Genomic DNA, 20225 nt, shown 5'->3' on the forward strand with positions numbered 1-20225 from the left:
TTAAAAAGATCTGTCCTGCTCTGGATGATACTCAGTTCACCATCTGGGCATATCTCCTCCGAGTCTAATGCTGGACTGGCAGAGAAAGAGGCAGACCAAAGAGCATCGTGGACTTTTAAAAACTGTCACAGTCTGGTATAATCTTGTATTTCATGATAAAAGTATTCACATTTATGTTTAACTGGGACTTTAGCAATCACAACACTTACCTATTCACACCTGCCCAGTCACGCACTCTGCAATGCTTTAAGGCATTGAAACTGAGTATCACTCTAAATGGTGCACAAAAACCAACATTTCCCACAAATGTCTTTGACATAAAAGACAAATAAGAAAATGCTACAAGTAAACTGGCCCATGGCCATGATCTGTCCTAGAGGGCAGCAAAAGGAACAGGCTGAATTTTTTACAAGTTCACCTCAAAGTAGCACAAATCATAATGCAGAAATTAGACTGTAATTATAAAAGTCCAATAGCTTAGAATTTGTATAGCTAAAAAAGGAACTCAAGCATCCCTGGACTCCTTCCAACACTCTAAACAATTCATTCATTTGAAATGGCAAGCTTATATGAGGTTTATAGATTATAGGAGTCCTTCCATCGTCTCCTAATCCGGGAGCACAGTTTGGCACCTCTCCAGAATCTGAAAGCATTTGCGATCTCTGGCATTAAACAAAGGCTTTAAGAAGGATTTTGCAATGCTAGGTATCATTGCCAGCAAGCCTGCTCCTAAGACAGAAACACAAAGGTCTGTCTGGAATGCCTAGTGAAGGGCATTTGATCCTCTGACAAGAGGACAGGCTATACTCTCAGGGATAAAATACACCCAATGCCTAAATAATCTCTCATTATAAAACACTCCTTTAGGGAACTCAAATCATTTTTCTCCCCTTATCCGAGAGACTGACACTTAGTTAAGTTGTAAAGTCAAGAAGAAAATGTATTTTGGCAGTTATGAAGGCAAATAGAGGCATTCAAATAAGATTGCATATAAATTGCATATCAATAACAAAAACTTCCATGATTTTGAACTCCAGATGTATTCTTCCTCCAGTGTTCCCTGCCTCAGGAAATGGCATTCCCATTCATTCAGGTACATAAGGCTGACTCTCTCGGCTTCCATCACACTCAAAGTGGAGACCAGTCATTAACCTGGCCTACAAGTGCTGGCTGACCTGATCCCTGCATGCTCTTCAGCCTCCTCTTCAGTTACTGAATGTTCTTAAAAGGCCTTAGGGATCTCAGGTCCTTTTAAGCATGGAATTCCGTCTATGTTGAATGCTTATCTCCCTCCAGCCAACACCTCTCCACCCAGTTAGTGCCTATCTACTGTGCAGATTTCACCTTACATGTTACTTTCTCAGAGAAGCCTTTGTTCACATGTCATCTTTCCTATAGATTGTAAGCACCATGAGGGTGAGCTGCATCTATTAATACTTTGCTCACCGTTCATTACATACCCCACAACAGCCTCAGTGGCTGGCAGGAGTGCAGGCCTGATGAGTATTTGCTTCAGAATGAATTTTCCCTTCACAGAAAGGATTTAGAGGTGGGGACAGACCTGATGCTGGTTTTCAGAGCAGGCTGAGCCCATAAAGTCTTTAAATGTCAGCACAGATCTTAACGCAAGGCTTAGTCACCAAGTCGGCATGCCTGAGCAAACCATTTCTTCCTAGAAGAGCTTGCCATACCATCACATCTGTTCACCTACTTGGGCTCACGAATATAGAAAATTAGTACTTTTTGTGGTGTGGTAGGTTTTTTGTTTGCTTGTCAGTTAAAAGAAACAGGTAAAATACAAGTGTTCCTAAAAATAATTGAGGAACTATTTAATACATTAATAGAACAGCTGGGCTCTGTGGGTGGTCCTTCTCTGGATGGTTGATTTGAGGACTCTGGGCTACGGTGATTAGAATCATCAAAACACAACACATGCCTGCAACTCGTCAGCTTGGAGGGGTCAGTGCAGGACTTGGCTGCCTAGTATAGAAAAAGCTGCCCCTGCTCCTTGCTGTCATTTTTCCCTGGTCTTCGCTGCCATATTTTTTCCCTATCAGTGACATAATGGCACCTTCAGTAGGGAGTGGGGAAGAGTGAATTACATCATTTTCCCCTTCTTGCTCTGCTGAAGGTGATAAGGATTCCTAAGTCATCCTGCATTTGAACTGCTGAAGCTGAGGAGAAAAAAAAAAAAAAAGTGCCATCTGTTTATTTTGTGTCTGGGCTGACTTCTTGTCTCTGAAATAATCCCTGTAAATTAAGCCTATTGCAGCAGCCACACCTTCTATTTAGAAGCCAAAAAACTCAGCCTGTGTTCAAGTGACTAACAAATGAAAGAACACTGTGGGGTAATGACCTAAGACAATATTGGTCTCTCTTTTCCATGCTTTTTATGATCCTCTGAATGTTGCAAAGACTTGGCTTTAACAAATACAGCATGTCTGTAAAACAACTCCTTAATATGGGAGAAAATAATGACCCCTTTCTTCATTTTGTCTTCAAACTTCTTGAATCTCTGCTTCAGAGAAACAAAGGCTTACAAGGCCTACTGGGAATTGCCTACTGAGGAACACTTTAAAACCAAAAAATACTGTCTCCTCAGCATATGTGCTAATGGCCATGTCTAAGTGGAACTCCAGTGATAGGGAGAGTAACAGAGAATAGAATAGCCTGGAGGAAGAGGGAAGAAAATCCCAGTGAACTGTAAACATTTCAGAAGTCATTCCTTGTTTAGTCTTAGGAGAGAGCCAGGAATGTGGTTCCATCTATTGAATGTCTCAGGCTGGAAGATCTGTTCAAGCCACAGGAAGAAGTGTTGACTCTGAGGACTCACTTTTCATTGCTTCCCCCACCTCCTCGGGCTAACCAGAGAGTATATGGCATTTCAGTGAGGATTTCCCACCTGGGCTCTACACTGAGAATTTTGGTTTTACAGGAAACATTTAACGATGGGCTCTAGGTGAGACAGAGCAGTGGAGAAAGAACCAACAGGTAGCTTTTGTGCTTAGCTCTCCACTTCGATTTCTCTTTCCTTGCATCCTACTCTACCTCTGTCTCTGGGATTCAGGGACTGGACCTCCTCCAAGGTTGCCAATCTTGGCTCTGGTTGCCATCAGCAAGCCTCTACCACACTCCTACAGCCTTTCTGGAAGCTTTCAAACCACAGAGACAAACCCTTCAAAAGTTATACAGGGCTCCAATTTGTTTAACAAGTCTTGAAATGCAACCTTTAGGCACTGTGGCACCCACAGCTAAATGTGAAAATGTCCTGAATTAGTTAAACTCTCCTTCCTAGCTCCACAACCTATCCTACCCCAAAGAAAAGCACAGAGGGAACAAAGTAACTTCCAGACTATAGTAGTCCCCGCTTATCCTCCCTTATCCACCATTGCACTTTCCACTATTTCAGTTACCTACCATCAACCACAGTCCAAAAATACTTAGCAAAAAATTCCAGAAATGAACATTTCCTAAGTTTTCAGTTGTGTGCTCTTTGAGTAGCATGATGGAATCTCATGTTGTCCAGCTCCATCCTGCCCAGGACATGGATCATCCCTTTGTCCAGCGTACCGACATTGTAGATGCTACCCTGCTGCTAGTCACTGAGCAGCTGTCTCGGTTACCAGATCCACTGCCATGGTATTGCAGGTTGCGTTCAAGGAACCCTTCCTTTACTTAATAACTGCCCCAAAGCAGAAGAGTGGTGATGCTGGACTATTGTTATAATTGTTCTATTTTACTTTAAGTTATTATTGTTAATCTCTTCCTGTGCCTAATTCATAAATTAAACTTTATCCTAGACGTAGGAAAAGATATAGTATATATAAGGTTCAATACCATCTGTGGTTTCAGGCATCCACTGGGAGTCTTGGAACGTATTCCCCATGGATAAATAGGGGGCTACTGTATTTACCTCTCATCCTAGATGAAGTCAAAGCGATTTTAAAATAAAAGTCAAAAGGGTAAAAACTTGGGGCAGAGTCCAAGCCTCTGATAATGCTACTTCCTTATCCTCCAATTTCCCCATTATTTCCCAAGGCCCTACCAAGTCCAGAACTCCATGAAAGGTTAATGAAGAAAGGAATCCCATGTCTTCAATCCCAGGAAGACATGCCTGTGCCTCTGTATACCAGCCGTTGTAACTCGATCTTTGCTTTACATGTCTTCTTTCCCCGTCAGTCTAATTAATATGGTCCAAAACAATTCATTAATTCTCAGGTTTAACATATTGAACAAGATTGGCTTATCAGTCATAGAATAAAGATCTTACAGTCACGATGAGACCGTTACATTTGAGTCATTTTGAGTTTGTTCTTTTGTACCCCTGGGCCCACAGAAAGGCTCCAGGTGCCTACACTCCAGGTAGAAACAGAAAGCATCCCATTTGAGTGCTGTGAACCAGAACTGGCTTTTCAAGCACACAATCCCTCCCCCTCAATCTGTGCCATGGCAAATCATTCCCAGCTTCCACAATAATCTTGGACTTTGGCAGAAGAAAGCCAGCTAAGTCTGAGGTGTGTCACGAGGCCACTGGCCGGGGAGCAAGAATATCTAAACACAAATCCAGGCGAGAGCAACAAGCAAGAGTTTCCGCAGATTCCCTCTGGCTCCTGTAGCTGCAGATCACTGACAGCCTAAAGATAACCCAAGTATCTACAAAGGGTCACTTTTAAATAGTAGCTTTAATGCCACCAGTCATTTCAGAAGCATTTCCTTCCAGAGCCTGCTTCCATCCACACTGGCCACCAAGTCTGTCCAACAATGGCAAGCTCACTGAAGAGATTAAAGTCCAGAAGGAAATGGAAGAAATCCCAAAAGGGAACAGACAGCTCCTGACATGCTGGGATTCTATTCTGTGATTCTACTTGTGCCAACATTTGGACTACTGAGAAATAATAATGTAGCAAAGAGACACCTTGTAGAAATGACTAACAATCACTGGGGATTAAAGAGCAGGTCTAAAATGAAACAAAATAGTTAACTCCAAAACTTTCTAAAGCTGAGGCTGTATAAACCATGGATGGCTACCCCCAGGAGACTTTTAGGATAGCCTTTCCCTCCAAGAGAAAGCTTACTTAGTTTACTGAACTGCTGTAAGGAGAACAATATGAAGTCTTCAGGCACAAACTATATATACATAGCCAGTGTGGACACCCACTAACCACAGAAGCAACAAATGGAACTTCTCAGAAGCCTGCTGCTTTTTTTCTTCCTTTCAAGTAGGGCCAAAGTTCCCAAGATCTTCCTAAGAACCATTAAAATCTGCTCAGCACCTCACCTGTCTACTGAGTAAGTCCACATTGTCCTAAATGGCAGTCAGCCAGGGGCTGGTGTACAAGGGACAGGTGCTCAGTGGGCTATTTTCAGTTGCTATCAGCTCAGTCAGGAGCTGCACATGCTCAGTAGGCACGCAAGTTTTGGTTCTGTTTCCAACTCTGGGCAGCCACGAGACATACACCTTCACAGCTGCCAGGGCAACCAGCTGCCCAGTGCTCCTCCCAAGACGGGAGCAATGAAAACAGTGTAACCTGGCCAGCCAACATGCCAGTGAGCAAGTTGTACCTCTCATTTCACTGCCTGGGTTATTCTGAGCTGGGCTTATTGACACACCATGGCAACACAGGAACAAAGGGCCAGCTAGAGGGATTTAAATGTCCTGCAAAAGTTGCTAGGAAGTCAGCAGCTCTGGCTTCTGCTTTCATAATAAAACTAGCAATAGCATTATTATTAGATTATTGTTGTTTTGTCACTGTTGTTGTTATCACTTGTGAGACACCTGTAACAGTTCTACTTTTGCACTAAGGCTTTGTTTTTGTTTTGTTTGCCACCATTTAGTTGCTACAGTTGGGATGCCTTTGAAAATGGAGTATGTGTGCCTGCCTGTCCCTAAACTGCAGGAGGATTAGTTTTTCCCATCCCTTTACTTCTCATCTTGCCACACTCTATGATCCACTTTCACCACACACCACTCTTTCAAAACACACAAACTGCACCTACTTAATCTCTCCACAGTTCTCCACTGCCTTTGGGATAGAAGACAAACACCTTGGCATAAGGCTCTGCCACGCTTGCAGGTCTCAACCCTCAACCCTAATTCCATCTCATGACTTGGTGACCCCCCCATGGTCTCACGTCTCTGGTATTCACCCTTTCCCTGCCTGCAACATCCTTCTTAGTCCCTCCTCTGCTGGTCTAATGGCTATTTATCCTTCAAAACTCAGCTTCCATGCATCACCAGCCCCAAACCCAGCTCCATGTGGGATGCAGGCCTTTCCTGCCCATACCCCTCATGCTATGCTGTGACCTTTGCTGTACCCAACTGGACTGTGACTTCTTGAACCAGGAATCACTTCTTGCTTATGTTTACATCACCAGTGCCTACCAGTGTTGTCAACTGGTACTCCTGTTAATTTTAATTGACTAAAAGAATATAAGTTTGTCTTATAACTGATTCACTTTTCCCAAACTCATAAATTATTTGAAAGAGTACATGTGATCAGCCCAGATCAGTCCCTCTGTCTCTTATAATATTATCTTTTCTCTATTACCATAATTATTATTGTGGCCAACATTATTCATTTGTCAAATATTTATTGAGCACCAACTGCATACCAGGTAGTGTCTTAGACACGAGGGATAAAACAATGAATACCTCCACATTCTGACCTCTCACACTCTAGGGCTCACTATGTGCTGGGCACCCGGCATGTAGTCTCATGACTCCTCACAACAAGGTGGGTACCATTATTGTTTCCATAGTACCAGGTAGCAACAAGCACAGAGAGGTGAAGGAGAATATACGCAAAGGCATAGTAAAACAGAAGATGACTAACAATGGTGTTTTGGCCTTGTCTCTTTCCTGAGAAAGGCTTGATTTCTATGCATGGCCAAAGCCTTCCTTTCAGAACACATTCTTTGACTCTGACCATCCATACTATGTCAAACATGATCCTAATCCTTTGCAAAACTGAAATTGTGAAGCATATGAACTGGGACGTGAAGTTAAGGATAAAAAGAAGTCATTACTGTAACTCTACATGGCATGCTGCAGTATTATACATATATCAGAGGAGTCAAATTCTAAACTGGACTATTGGTAATTTTTTTTCTATCCATTCTTTGTAACTTTTCTGAATGAATCTCTGTTTTGCTGTTGTTTTTCGATTGAAACTATTTTGGTGCGGGTACCATAATTCAGAAGACAAAACAAATGCAGCAAGAAATAAAACAAAGGAGCCATCCCCACCCCAATCCCCCAAATCGCCAATTTAAAAAATACTGGCAGTCAGGCATGGTGGCTCATGCCTGTAATCCCAGCACTTTGGGAGGCCAAGGTGGGCAGATCACGAGGTCAGGAGATTGAGACTATCCTGGTTAACATGGTGAAACTCCATCTCTACTCAAAATACAAAAATTGGCCAGGCGTGGTGGCGGGTCCCTGTGGTCCCTCGGGAGGCTGAGGCAGGAAAATGGCCTGAACCCGGGAGGCGGAGCTTGCAGTGAGCTGAGATCGTGCCACTGCACTCCAGCCTGGGTGATAGCGAGACTCCGCCTCAAAAAAAAAAAAAAAATATATATATATATATATATATATGTGTGTGTGTGTGTGTGTGTGTGTATATATAATGTTGTGTGTGTGTATATGTGTGTGTGTGTGTGTGTATATATATATATACCAGCAGGTAAGGTGAATGTCACCACCATGTGCCCAAGAGGAATTTCTCATTCTTCCTTTTATTGTTTCTCTTCTTCCCACATCTCTCCTCCTCACATCCCATATACATATTCTCAGCAAAGCCCAAGTTCTGTTCTAGCCCATAACAAAGAATTAGATGTAGCATTAACCATGGCTCTAGGAAACACCCTGCTTGCCGGGCTCAGATTCAGCTGATGAGAATCAGGCCGCAGGTGCTCCAGTGTTATGATCCAGGCTGAGAAGGTGCAAATGTAAACTTCCCTCTTCCTGCCAAATCACTGACTTAGAGAGAAAGGATGGTCAGGCTACATGGAGTTGTGAAAAAATAAAAGGTTCTAGACCAGCTGTGTTGAGGAATACACCAGATGACCTATAGTCAGGTGTGAGAGCTGTCACATGAGGGCAGTAGGAACTCCTGCGCAGTGAACCCTTGAAGCAGACTGGTGTTGTCTTTTTTAATTTCAGTATGGGGTAGGACCCACTATTGGATAGCAAAATCAAGTTAGTAGTTTAAAACAAGGTTTCTTTCTGTCTTTTTAAGTGAAATAAAACTGAATAAAAATGTAAAAGACAAGGAATAGGTGCACATTAAACATAGTAAGAGTAATTACTGTTTCATGAAATTTTCATTTCAGATGTGTGTGGGCACTATCCATGCAGTGGGCCTTACTCCAAAATGCTTCTTGCTGTGAGTCACAGTCAAAAGTTTGAAAGCCACCTCGCCTGTGTCTTACACTATCTTGGAATGACATGAGTTCTGAGTCACTATGGCTATTAGGAAAAAACATTATGTATGGAATCTTGACTGAGGTCATCCCGGGCTGCAGAGGAAAGTTCCGCAGGTCAGTTTGCAGTGTTTTAAGAGTTATAAATTAATTTTTAAGTGTGTTTTATTTTCCTTGGTGTTTTCCTTTTCAAGAGTGAAAGCGGCCTATATGACATGCCTACAATCCTTCTGCTTTACCAGTTTTTCCACAGAGAGGAGATGGCATTAATCCTCTCACTCTGGAGACCTGTCTTTATAAAAGGGGACTCTTAGAAGTGACTGCACTGCACACTGATGACCACAAGGAAATCATTTCATGAGCTTGGGTGTGGAATTTGTTTTCTCCTCTGTTCAATATTTGACTTTCTTTGAATGAATGTTTAGCATCCTTCCACACCCTACTGCTATCCATACCCCTCTTCTACTGTCCACTTAAAAAAAAAAAAAAAAAAAAAAAAAAAAGAATATGGCACTAGTTTAACTACTCATGGCTGAAACAAACACTTCCCAGGAACGAAAGGCTGAAAGGATGCGTTGTCACAGCTCGCCTTGCATCAACTAGTATAGGATCATTTTGTAAAATAAGAAAACTTGATAATAAAGAAGCAGTGTCTTAAAAGTATGATGCTTCATCAGATATTTACATTCTAGTCCCAGTAGTAGCAAATGGCTTAGTATATGTCATCTCTCTCCCTAAAAACATATTCCATTTGATGATATGCCAAAGAAAAAGATTTTATTCTGAACAAGAGAGAAATTATAGTAACAAGAAGAGAAACAAATGTAATACTAAGACATTTCTCTTACATTCATTCACCCCTTCAAGAACTTCCTGAATCCCGAATAATGAGAAAATCAAAGAAAGGCTTACTCTATTCTTCCCCCCCACAGTAGCAAAGAGGGGCACCTTTGTAACCCTAACAAAAAAGTCCATTGAATTTATCTCCTTCCTTCCCTCATTGGGTAGTGGGGCTGGAAAGTCTGAGTAGTGATGGCTTTGGAAATACTAAAATAAGTTAACTCAGAAAATAATTTAGTACCTAGCAGTCTTCTCTAGAACAGGCCGAAATCTCTTGCGAAAAAATTCTGCATAAGTCTGGCCTTCGTTGCTACAATAAAATCTAACTGTGGTTTACAAATTTAATAAAATGTGGGTCGTCTCAGCTTTGAAATATTTCCAAAGGAGCAATATTCCCTTTAAAGTAATTGTGTCATAGTCTTCACCTGCAAATGCATACGGGGACAAAAGAAAAGCCAAACATGGAGGTTCTGCCTTCACCCTGGTGGTATAATAGTAGTATTACAGCATGATTAGTCTTATTAATGGGAAGGAAAGGGAAGGATATACAGGTAATTAGGACTCAAGTGCTCTTCTCTATGAGAGCAAATAAAACTCTTCCTGCAGCTAGAGTTGTATATATAATGAATATGAAAAATGATTACTGGTAGGAGAGACAAGAAAAGTAAGAAACACAACCCCAGGTGAAGGCACCTCATCATTTGCTATTACAAACTCTCTTCTCACGCTCTCAAACAGACTGGATTGAGCTGGATTCTAGCATGCACCAAACATAATATGAATGTGGATGTAGCTAATTTAGGGCACAAAAAAAAAATGCAAAATTTCGAAGAGGACTGATAATGACTGGAGCTCTTGAACACCATTCCTCAAAGTATATGATGCCTTTTGTTGGCTGTGTAACCTTAAGCAAGAGCTTTAACCAATCCAAAAGCACATCCAAAAAAATGTATCTTATGAGGGCACTTGTGAGGATTATAGGAAATTATGCATGAAAGCTAGCCCAACATCTGGTGCGTATTAAGCACTCATTAAATATTACCTATAATCATCAAACAGGTCGTTATATTGGAAAGCATTTTCCAAATATAAGAGGTGAAAAAATCTTTTATTGCCCACAGCATTTAGGATTCCATAGAACTTGAGAAATACTCTGAAGTACACTCAAACTCTACCCCCCCCCAAAAAAATCACTGTTTGGAACTAATATTTGAAATATTACCACTATTTCTAATCGATATTTATGAGACATTTGAGAGACAAAGGGGTAAAAGGTTTTTTATTTTCATAAACTAAGAAGAGTACACTACCCAACAAAATGTATTAGAACAAAATCTCTATGACTCTTATTTATGTCCCAAGAATGTAATCTAGCTTCATTAAAGCATAATTAATAACATGCCTTAGCTGTTCTATAAACATCAAATATGGGTCTATTTCCTTTTAAGCTGAGTAGTCTAAAGCTCACTCAGCAGTAGACAAGCTACAGAGATACTACATATTTTTGTTATCGGCCCCATTATTTACCTCTTTTGGTTAAGCATTTGTACTTAATATTTGCTTTTTAACTAATGTTGAGGATACTAGAGTGCATTATCAATAGGGTTTCTCTTTGGTTTTTAAAATTTTCCTATTAAATATATAAAAACAAAATGCCTTCCATAGAACACACACACACACACACACACACAAACGCACAATAGGGAGCTGAGTCACAGAAGAAAGATGGCACTAAGGCAACGGCTATTATGATTAGAGTATGCTAGGCTATAGCACTCACTGGATATTCTATTTTAAAAAAAAATCCATTGCAATTAAAGGATGATATGCTCTTTTCCATACTTGTAAACATCCTAGTGGTGGTGACAGATTAAATAGCAAAACCTTAAGTGTCAATCTATTTCCATTTCCACTTCAGCCTAAACTAAGTTTTACATGTTTTACATGTCTTCATTGTGGCATTAAGAGGTTATTTGCTGGATTCTTGGACAGCTTAAGAGCTGAAAGCAGGGGAAAAAAACAACCAATGGCATGGTTATTAGCATTGCTCCATAACTGTCCTTTTTCTGCCCCACTCTTTTCCCCATTCTCTCTCCACCTCTCCTTCTCTCCTCACACTACATTTCCACTTCTCTGTCTCTTCCTCTCTCTTTTTTTATACCTTGCCCACATCGCAGGTCTACCCATGATATCATCTGAACTGCCTCATACCACAGAGGCAGGGTGCGGTGGCTCACGCCTGTAATCCCACCACACTGGGAGATAGAGGTAGGCGGATTGCTTGAGCCCAGGAGTTGGGAGACCAGCCTGGGCAACACAGTGAGACCCCAGCTCTACAAAAAATACAAAAACTAGCTAGGCATGGTGCCCCGGGAGGCTGAGGCAAGAGGACTGCTTAAGCCCAGGAGGTTGAGACCACAGTAAGCCAGAATCGTGCCACTGCACTCCAGCCCTGGTGACAGAGTGAGGCTCTGCCTCAAAAAAAATAAAATAAAATAAAATAAAAATAAAAGGCAAAATATCATATGGAATTGATGGCCAGCCAAGATGGCTTAAGCCTATAATCTCAGCACTTTGGGAGGCCAAGGTGGGTGGATCACTTGAGCTCAGGAGTTGGAGACCTGCCTGGGCAACACAGCAAAACTCCATCTCTACCAAAAATACAAAACAATTAGCTAGTTGTGGTACACAAGCCTGTGGTTGCAGCTACTCAGGAGGCTGATGTGGGAGGATCACTTGAGCCTGGGAGGAGAAGGTTGCAGTGAGCTAAGATCATGCCACTGCACCCCAACCTGGGTGAAAGAGACCCCGTTTCAAACCACGACAATGACAACAAAATAGCAACAACAAAAATATCATACAGAATTGATATGGTAACTAAGGAAGAGAGTGAAATCTGGAGGGACTTTAATTCTCAACATTCCTTAGATTTTTAAGTAATAATCGTATTATTTACCAATTTAAAAGAGGTAAAAACATCCCAGAAACTTGACTGTTAGAAATGTCTCCAGCAATTGTCAAGTATCCCCTGGGGGATAAAATTACCCCCAATTGAAAACCACTGTTAGCTCATCAAATCCTCCCAGCTTTAATATAAGCCCATTTCCTCGTATTAATTCCTTCAACATTGCCACTCAGGATCCTTTTCCCATACCTTCTTGGCACTAACTGACACAACTGCCATACTATGGTAGTATCTTTAACACCACTGCTCAGAGTGGAATATAAACTAGGTATCTAAAATGGTCTATAACCGCACTGGCCAACAGAAATAAAATGTGAGCCACCTAATGTAATTCTAAGTTTTATCACAGCAGTAGGAAAAAACAGGTCAAATTTTTAGTGTGTTCAAACTTCAGCTTGTATCTTACATTTACAGCATATTTCCACTCATATTAGCCACATTTCAAATGCTGTATGTGACTATCAGCTAGCATATAGGACAATGGAGAAGTATAATATGTGTCATTAAGTATGGGAAGGAGATAGGAACAGATCAAATATTATGAACCTAATATATAATGAAATAGACGTAATATTTTAAGTACTGATTTTTTCACACTGTTGGCTATACTAACTTGTCAAATTATATGCCTCCTTGGAAACTCATCAATTATATAAAGAAGACCACTACACTCCGAAGAGCCTGTAACAGGGGCGTTAGTCTTACTGTCCCATGTGACCATAACAAGGCCGAGATTCCTACAATAAGCACCACTCTTTATGGAGGAACACTTGTAAAATAAAGTGGGTGCGCTCAATGCGCAATGAAGTAGTGTTTAGGCTTTCTATATCTAGAAAGATATATACCAACATGTTAAAAGCAATTACATGTAAGCGAAGGGAATTATGAGTAACTTTTACTATCTTTCTCTCTTGATTATCTATTTTGTCCTTTTCAACAAGGACAGGACCATCCCTGAGCAACTTTTTGGAAACGAGGGGATGGGAAAGTGAGTAATGACAGTAAGTAAGCAAGGGTCAGAGACGCCAAAGGCACTGAAATGCCTGGGTGGTGCCACACAACTAAGAATTAGCCTTCTATGGCCTGAATGTTTGTGTCTCCCCAAAATTCACGCCACTATCATAACTCCCAAGGTGAGGGTATTAGGAAGTAGGGCCTTTTGAGGTGATTAGATCATGAGGGCAGACCCCTCATGATTGGGATTTGTGCTGTTATAAAAGAGAACCCAGAGAGCTAGCTAGCCCCTTCTACTATGAGACAACACAGAGAAGGCACCCTCTATGAGGAATGAGCCCTTACCAGACACTGAATCTGCCAGCACCTTGAACTTAGACTTCCCAGCCTCCGGAACTGTGAGAAATAAATGTTTAGTTTTTGATCCACCCAGTTTCTGGCATTTTTGTTATAACATCCCAAATAGGCCAAGACATAGTCTTTGCCCCACAAGTATCAACTATCCCACTGAGCATTCATTTTCATGAATAATCTTTGTAGAACTGAAACCAGTACCTAACTCCGTCATACATAAAAACACAAAGTATGTATGTCTCACGCTGCCTTAATGTATACTAAATATTCCAAAAATATAACTAATATATAAATCAAGGGCCAACGGTTCTGGTTTTTTTTAATTCCACCAAAATCTGTTCACCAATTCAGAAAATTCAATCACTGAAGAGACCACTTATGACAACTAAGCCACCAATATAACACACCAGTACCAATCTATTTTCGAAGATGTTGAAGATTATTACCTATATAGGTGCAAGCATGTATTACTTCATCATATCTTCTTGTAGGCTCATGCCTAACTACACTATAATATATCACATTTGGGCTTTTTTTCAGGGGGACGGGGGGCGGGGGTTTGAGATGGAGTCTTGCTCTGTTGCCCAGGCTGTAGTGCAGTGATACGATTTCGGCTCGCTGTAACCTCTGCCTCCTGGGTTCAAGCAATCCTCCCACCTCAGCCTCCCAAGTATCCGGGATTACAGGTATACACCACCACACTCAGTTTTGTACCTTTAGTAAAGATGGGGTTTCACCATGTTGGCCAGGTTGGTCTCGAACTCTTGACCTCAAGTGATCCACCCGCATTGGCCTCCCAAAATGCTGGGATTACAGGCATGAGCCACTGCACCCAGCCTCGCATTTGTTTAAATATATGTTTTATTGTTAATTACAGAGTTTTCTCTTATTTCTCCTTTATTATTTATTTATTTATTTTGAGACAGAGTCTCACTCTGTTGCTCAGGCTGGAGTTCAATGGCACGATCTTGGCTCACTGCAACTTCCACCTCCCAGATTCAAGCAATTCTCCTGCCTCAGCCTCCCAAGTAGCTGGGATTACAGGTGTCCGCCACCACGCCCAGCAATTTTTGCATTTTTAGTAGAGACAGGGTTTCACCATGTTGCCCAGGCTGATCTCGAACTCCTGACCTCAGGTCATCCACCTGCCTCAACCTCCCAAAGTGCTGGGATTACAGGCGTGAGCCACCATGCTTGGTCCTATATTTATTTTAAGTAGAAAATTAGGTTGAATTTTTTAAAAAATAGGTGTATGTAAATATTCAGATATAATATATATAAGAATTTCACTTCAAAATAGTCAATAATCACCAAATATTTATTATAAAAAGAGTGTGTTAACTTTGACAGGCTTAAGAAGTCGTTTATAGTAAGCCAAAAAAAAAAAAAAAAAATCACAGTATACTTATCTTAACCCAAAAAGATGTGAGTCACTTACCTTCCATACTAGGGGAGGGGAGAGCAATTATGATAAGCACAGGAAGAATCATCACTCCATCTACCATTGTCCAACTGTAAAGGGAAAAGAAGAGATGTAAGTAAAGCATAAACATCTAACTGCAGGAAGACAAATTAAATTAAGCATACCACCTTCAAACTGCTACTCAAGGCCCTTCTTACTAATCATCCTCAGATATATTGCCTTATGTATTACTACATTTAAACATACACCTTTTATGTGGACCTAAACATATCACCTTAAAGAGTTAGTCATATTCACTTCCAACTGGCAGTCACTCAAGGGTACTTTCTCAGAGTCTACTCTCTTACAAAGAAATCAATAAGGAAACGAAAAATTTTCAGCTATAAAGTGAGGCACGTTCCAAAAGATTTTAGGTTTGAATTTTATCTTACCCCATTTGAATGCAAAATTGGCACTAAATTAAAAACCCTGAGAAGCATGAATAGACTATTTTAACACGATGTTAAAGATTAAGCGACTGAATAATTCAAGCCAAATTACTATGCTAGAGTCTCATTTCTCCTTTAAAAGGACTGGAGGTAGAGCAACCTACATCAACATACAGACCTAAAGCAAAAACAAAGAACAAAAAAATACAAACTTTTACCCCATCTAAGGCAAAGCAATGCATTTCTCCATTAAACAAATTTAACAAGGATAGACAACTAAAATCATGTAAAAATTTTTAAAAAAACTTTTCCATTTGAATAATGTGAAATACCAGGAATGTGATGGGAGTTTGGTTAGCTGCAATTTTCTGGATGGTAAAATAAAGAAAAAGCTGGTAAAGTTCTTTAATGATAGGTTAGTGTGCTTGTACTCTTTCAGCTTTAAACCAGAGTGAAAGCCCATTGCTATCTAGCATGTCTGGAGTGTTGACCTTTAAAATCAAATTATTTAGGCTGCGTACAGTGGCTCACAGTTGTAATCCCAGCACTTTCGGAGGCCGAGGTGGGATGATCACTTGAGCCCAGGAGTTTGAGACCAGCCTGGGCAACACGGTGAGACCTCATCTCTATTTGTTTTTATTATTTTTAAAATTTAAAAAAAATCAATTTTTGGGGCTGGCAGTCTGTTTACCATCCATACCTCCATCATATCTTACCACCCTTCACTTAAATTTATTTCTCTCTGGTTCCATAATTATATTTCAGTCAATCCCTTTCCTAAAAGCCAGGTAAGGGAGGAAGTAAAGGGGATTTTTATGTTCCTTCCTTTTCTATTTTTAAAAGCATATGAAACTTGAGCAAGATCCTACTACTGTTGTTGTTTTTGTTATTTCCATGTTCACACAGATCTTTCCTATAAGTGAGTCCTTTTGGGGACGTACAAATATTTCATCTTGGCCCCTCACAACCAGAATGTGACTCCTCCAACACATCTCTGTACCTTTGGACATGAATATGCTTTTTGTTCCCCTCTGCTTGAACTGCCCTGAGCCCCCTCCACCACCCCTCTCCAACCCCATTGCCTCCTCCTGTCATACATGATTCCAGCTCAAAGGTAAGTCCTTGGTGAAAAACCTCTCCCTCAGCAGTGGTTTCAGCCCCCGGCATGGACTCATAATCATCTGTCTAAGGCAGTCTCCAGCACTGGTCCACTCATCTCCAAAACAGGTATGCACATCCAAGGAGCAAGCAAGAGTCATTCATTGAGCTATGGAATGAAATTATTAAACTGCTTTTTCATAAGAATGTTTTAATCTAATAAAGTAGAAAATAACTTGAGATTTAATCTGGTCTCTATCTCAGTTGTCTATGACAGTCTAGTACAGGAGATATCTTACAGAAAGGCTACGAGTTACATAACGTTAGAGTGGACATGATTTGCTTTTAGAGTACAACCACGTACTTGTAGTTTTGAAGGTCCGTTCAAGTGGAATTACAGGTTACATTGGCTACTTACAGTGAAATGAGCCTTCCCAAATGGCAAGTGTTCTAAAACCATTAAAGAAACTAGAGATTGCACATATTATTAATGCAAGCACCAGAGAAGAGTAAGAAAACAGTAAACTTAACATCACTTATTTCTACTGGTTCTTCCTTAACCACTTTACTAGAGAAAAGTAGTAATATTCAGTTCAATCTGACAAGAAACAGTCTCCCCAAATTCAAAATTTGAAAACATTTGAAAAATGGATTTGCAACTACTGTCATAGATAGTAAACATTATCCTGAGTGGCTTGAGACTTTCATTGATGATAACATTATTCCACTGCCATTGGCAACACCTTAAATATTTTATGCTTATTTAATTGCTATTTTATGAATGTTTTACAATATGTACTTATTTATTTTATGTAAAATGCATAGCCAATTTACATATTGTGGGTGCATCAAAAAACTTTCTATGGGATATGTCATCACAAACCATTGAAAATTGCTGAACTAAACTATTTCTTATCTCAGTCTTATCTGAATTCCCAGTCCTTCATTAACGCATTAATGCATCAAAAACTACTCAAAACCTACTATGTGCTACATATTAGAAGCCTAAAATGGCAAATACAAACAGGGTCCTTGCTATCGTGGCACTTACAAGATATGTCTATGGTGGTAATCAAATAATCATCAAAAGATTGCATAATTAAAAACTGAATTAAGAGTTGGGAAGAAACATAGTTAAAATAACCGTGTTAACAAAACAAAACAACTTGAGACTTTCTGGAGGGTGCAGAGGTTTCCTGGGGAGGTAACATCTGAAAAGGAATCAGGAATCAGAAGGATGAGTACAGGTCCTAGGAAAAGGGTAAATGTTTTGGGAATGTGGTGGGAGAGGGTAAACAAAGGACACAGATAGGGTAATACTTAAGGGAAAGGGCACTTCTATTGAGGTGCCTGTGGCCAGAGCAAGCATGGTGTGTCCTGAGGACTTAAGGCAAACCTCAGGACCAAAAAAACGCAAGAATGGCCAGGACACAAAGGGTCTGGAGGAGTTACAAAAAGTCGGAGAACACCCAAGAAGGCTAGAGAGGAAGGCAAGGGTCAGAACAGAGGTAAGGCACTCTAGGCCCTCTACTTACCTAACTTCATTGCCCCCTTCGCTCTCACCATCATCTGCAGTTCCTCAGTCCCCACTATCCATTATTATCATCCCCACCAGGCCACTTTCTGCCTATCTCTGGACATTTCTACATGATGCTCCCTATGATTGGGCCCTTCTTTCAGGGCCCAACCTACTGAATTCCTACTCATCCGGTAAGTCTCAATGGCTTCTCTAAAGGCTACCACTTTCTAAAAGCCTGTCTAAATCCTTAAATACTCTCTGCTCATTCTTATAGACCACTTTAAGTTTCACTCATACAAATCATCCTAATTAATAATTATGTATTCATACCTGTGTGTGCTTTTGAACATCTGTCTCTGTCACTAGACTGTAAACTCCATGGGAGCAAAATCTATAGTCTATCTTGTTCATCACTGCCAGAGCCAAGTAGGTGCACATTTAATAACAGTTTAATTAGAATTTTTCCTGAATTAATCGGCTCAATTTAAGTTTAAATTCTAAAGAATTATTAACAGCAGCCCCTCCCTGCCATGCACACAGACACACACACACAGAGACCTGCAAAGGAATGGCAAGATTAAGAATCATCTCTATAACTTTAATCTGTAGAATTTAGCTAAAGTAATAGTAAAAGTCAACAGTTAACAAGCTTCAAAATCAAGACTCCTTTTACTATTAAAAAAAAAAAAAACTAAGAAACAATCACCACTGGCATATTTTCCACGTCACAAAGCCAGCAAAAGCCCACGTCCCAAATACCTATTAACAGATTATCATTGTGCGAACAAAATTAAAACAATAATTTAGGCTCATAAATAGAAGACAGAAAAAGAATTATAAATTCAGACCTTCAAACAGTAGGGACTAATTCCGTCTCCAGTGTTTAAAGACAGCTCAAAATCTGCCAAAAATCTTTGGGAAAAAAGTCAACTTACTGGTTGCCATTTTGTCCAGGGTCTGCAGTGCTTCTCCTGACCAGTAAACTCAGCTATTAAAAACAGCACCCCCAAAAGGAAAGAAAAAAAGAAGGTAGAAAGGGGAATGTTCTGGTATTTCCTGACTATATTTCAATTATAAGAAACATCAATATGCTAAAATCTCAACCTGAAGTCCCAAGGATCTATTTTTAATTTAAAAATATACCAAAAAGAAAGTATCATTTTTAAAAGTAAAATTTCGACTCTCCTGCTCTCAAATATTTTTGGCTAAGGAGTTTTCATATGTAAGTTGGCAAGAAAGAGAGACTAATAGTGGAAAATGGGAGTGGCAATAACTCAATAGTTCTAGGATTGCCTTACTCCAGTATTTTTAAAACTTTTTTGGTCTCAGAATCTCTTTAAACTCCTGAAAATTACTGAGAAGCATGTGTATGTAGGCTACATCTCTTGATATTTACAGTGTTAAAAATTTAAACAGAATCTTAAAAATATTCTATTCATAATAAAATAACAATAACATACTACCTTTTTTTATTTTAAAAGAGCTATGATGTATTTTTTAAAAAACATGTTGTGAGAAAAGTGGCATTGTTTTCCTGCTTTTTTGAAAATCTCTGATTTAATAAAAGACAGCTGGATTATCATATATGATCTACATTCATTCTGTTACATCATGTACTGGCTGCAGTATATATACAAAATCCAGTATCACCCATATCATTGGAAGAAGGAGGACCTTGTGAAACCCCTGAGAAAGTCTCAGGCGCCTTTGGAGTTCTTGGACAACACTTTGAATAACTTAGTCCTTAAACCCTCAGTCTTTGTACTCTATCAGATGACCAGATGGTACCAGATATTTTAGACTGAGCACTTACCAGATACCTGACAAAAATGACACTGTTCTACAGTTTTAGAAATTTCATTAACCTCTCTAACATCACAGACATCAACGAGTCCAACAGTCAAGGAAGAAAGCATTAACTTTTTTTTAATGTTGGAATAATATTTTATGTATACAGCTAAATACTTTTGAAATGGGATATAAACTTGTATGAAGGTACTCACAGCTGCTTATCTTGCTTGGGTTCAACTAAATCCTTGTGCAAGGCTGTAATGCCAAAATCTCTAACCGAAAAATCACAGGCTACTGAGGACTGCAAAATATTATCTGAAGTGTTCAGAGTATGAATCCGTGCCTCTCATGTATACACATCTCTCTTCTGTTCTTAGATAAGACCCTCTACCCCAGTAACTGGTTTTCATATTTCAGACACAAGAAAAATCG

At 40.0% G+C, this 20225-nt stretch overlaps 1 protein-coding gene across 9 annotated transcripts in view; it reads right to left on the bottom strand.

Moving 5' to 3' along the window:
- ACVR1 (activin A receptor type 1) overlaps nt 1–20225 on the bottom strand; it is a 140846-nt gene that overhangs the window by 49682 nt on the left and 70939 nt on the right. For all 9 annotated transcript variants that reach the window (XM_015432226.3, XM_005573233.4, XM_045367103.2 and 6 more), the window contains one exon: nt 14973–15046. In XM_015432226.3, the coding sequence (XP_015287712.1) occupies nt 14973–15039 (67 nt within the window). In that variant the 5' untranslated portion in view covers nt 15040–15046. The remainder of the gene's footprint in view (nt 1–14972; nt 15047–20225) is intronic.

Source organism: Macaca fascicularis, chromosome 12 (assembly GCF_037993035.2).
Source record: "Macaca fascicularis isolate 582-1 chromosome 12, T2T-MFA8v1.1".
In the NCBI taxonomy this organism is placed as follows: domain Eukaryota; kingdom Metazoa; phylum Chordata; class Mammalia; order Primates; family Cercopithecidae; genus Macaca; species Macaca fascicularis.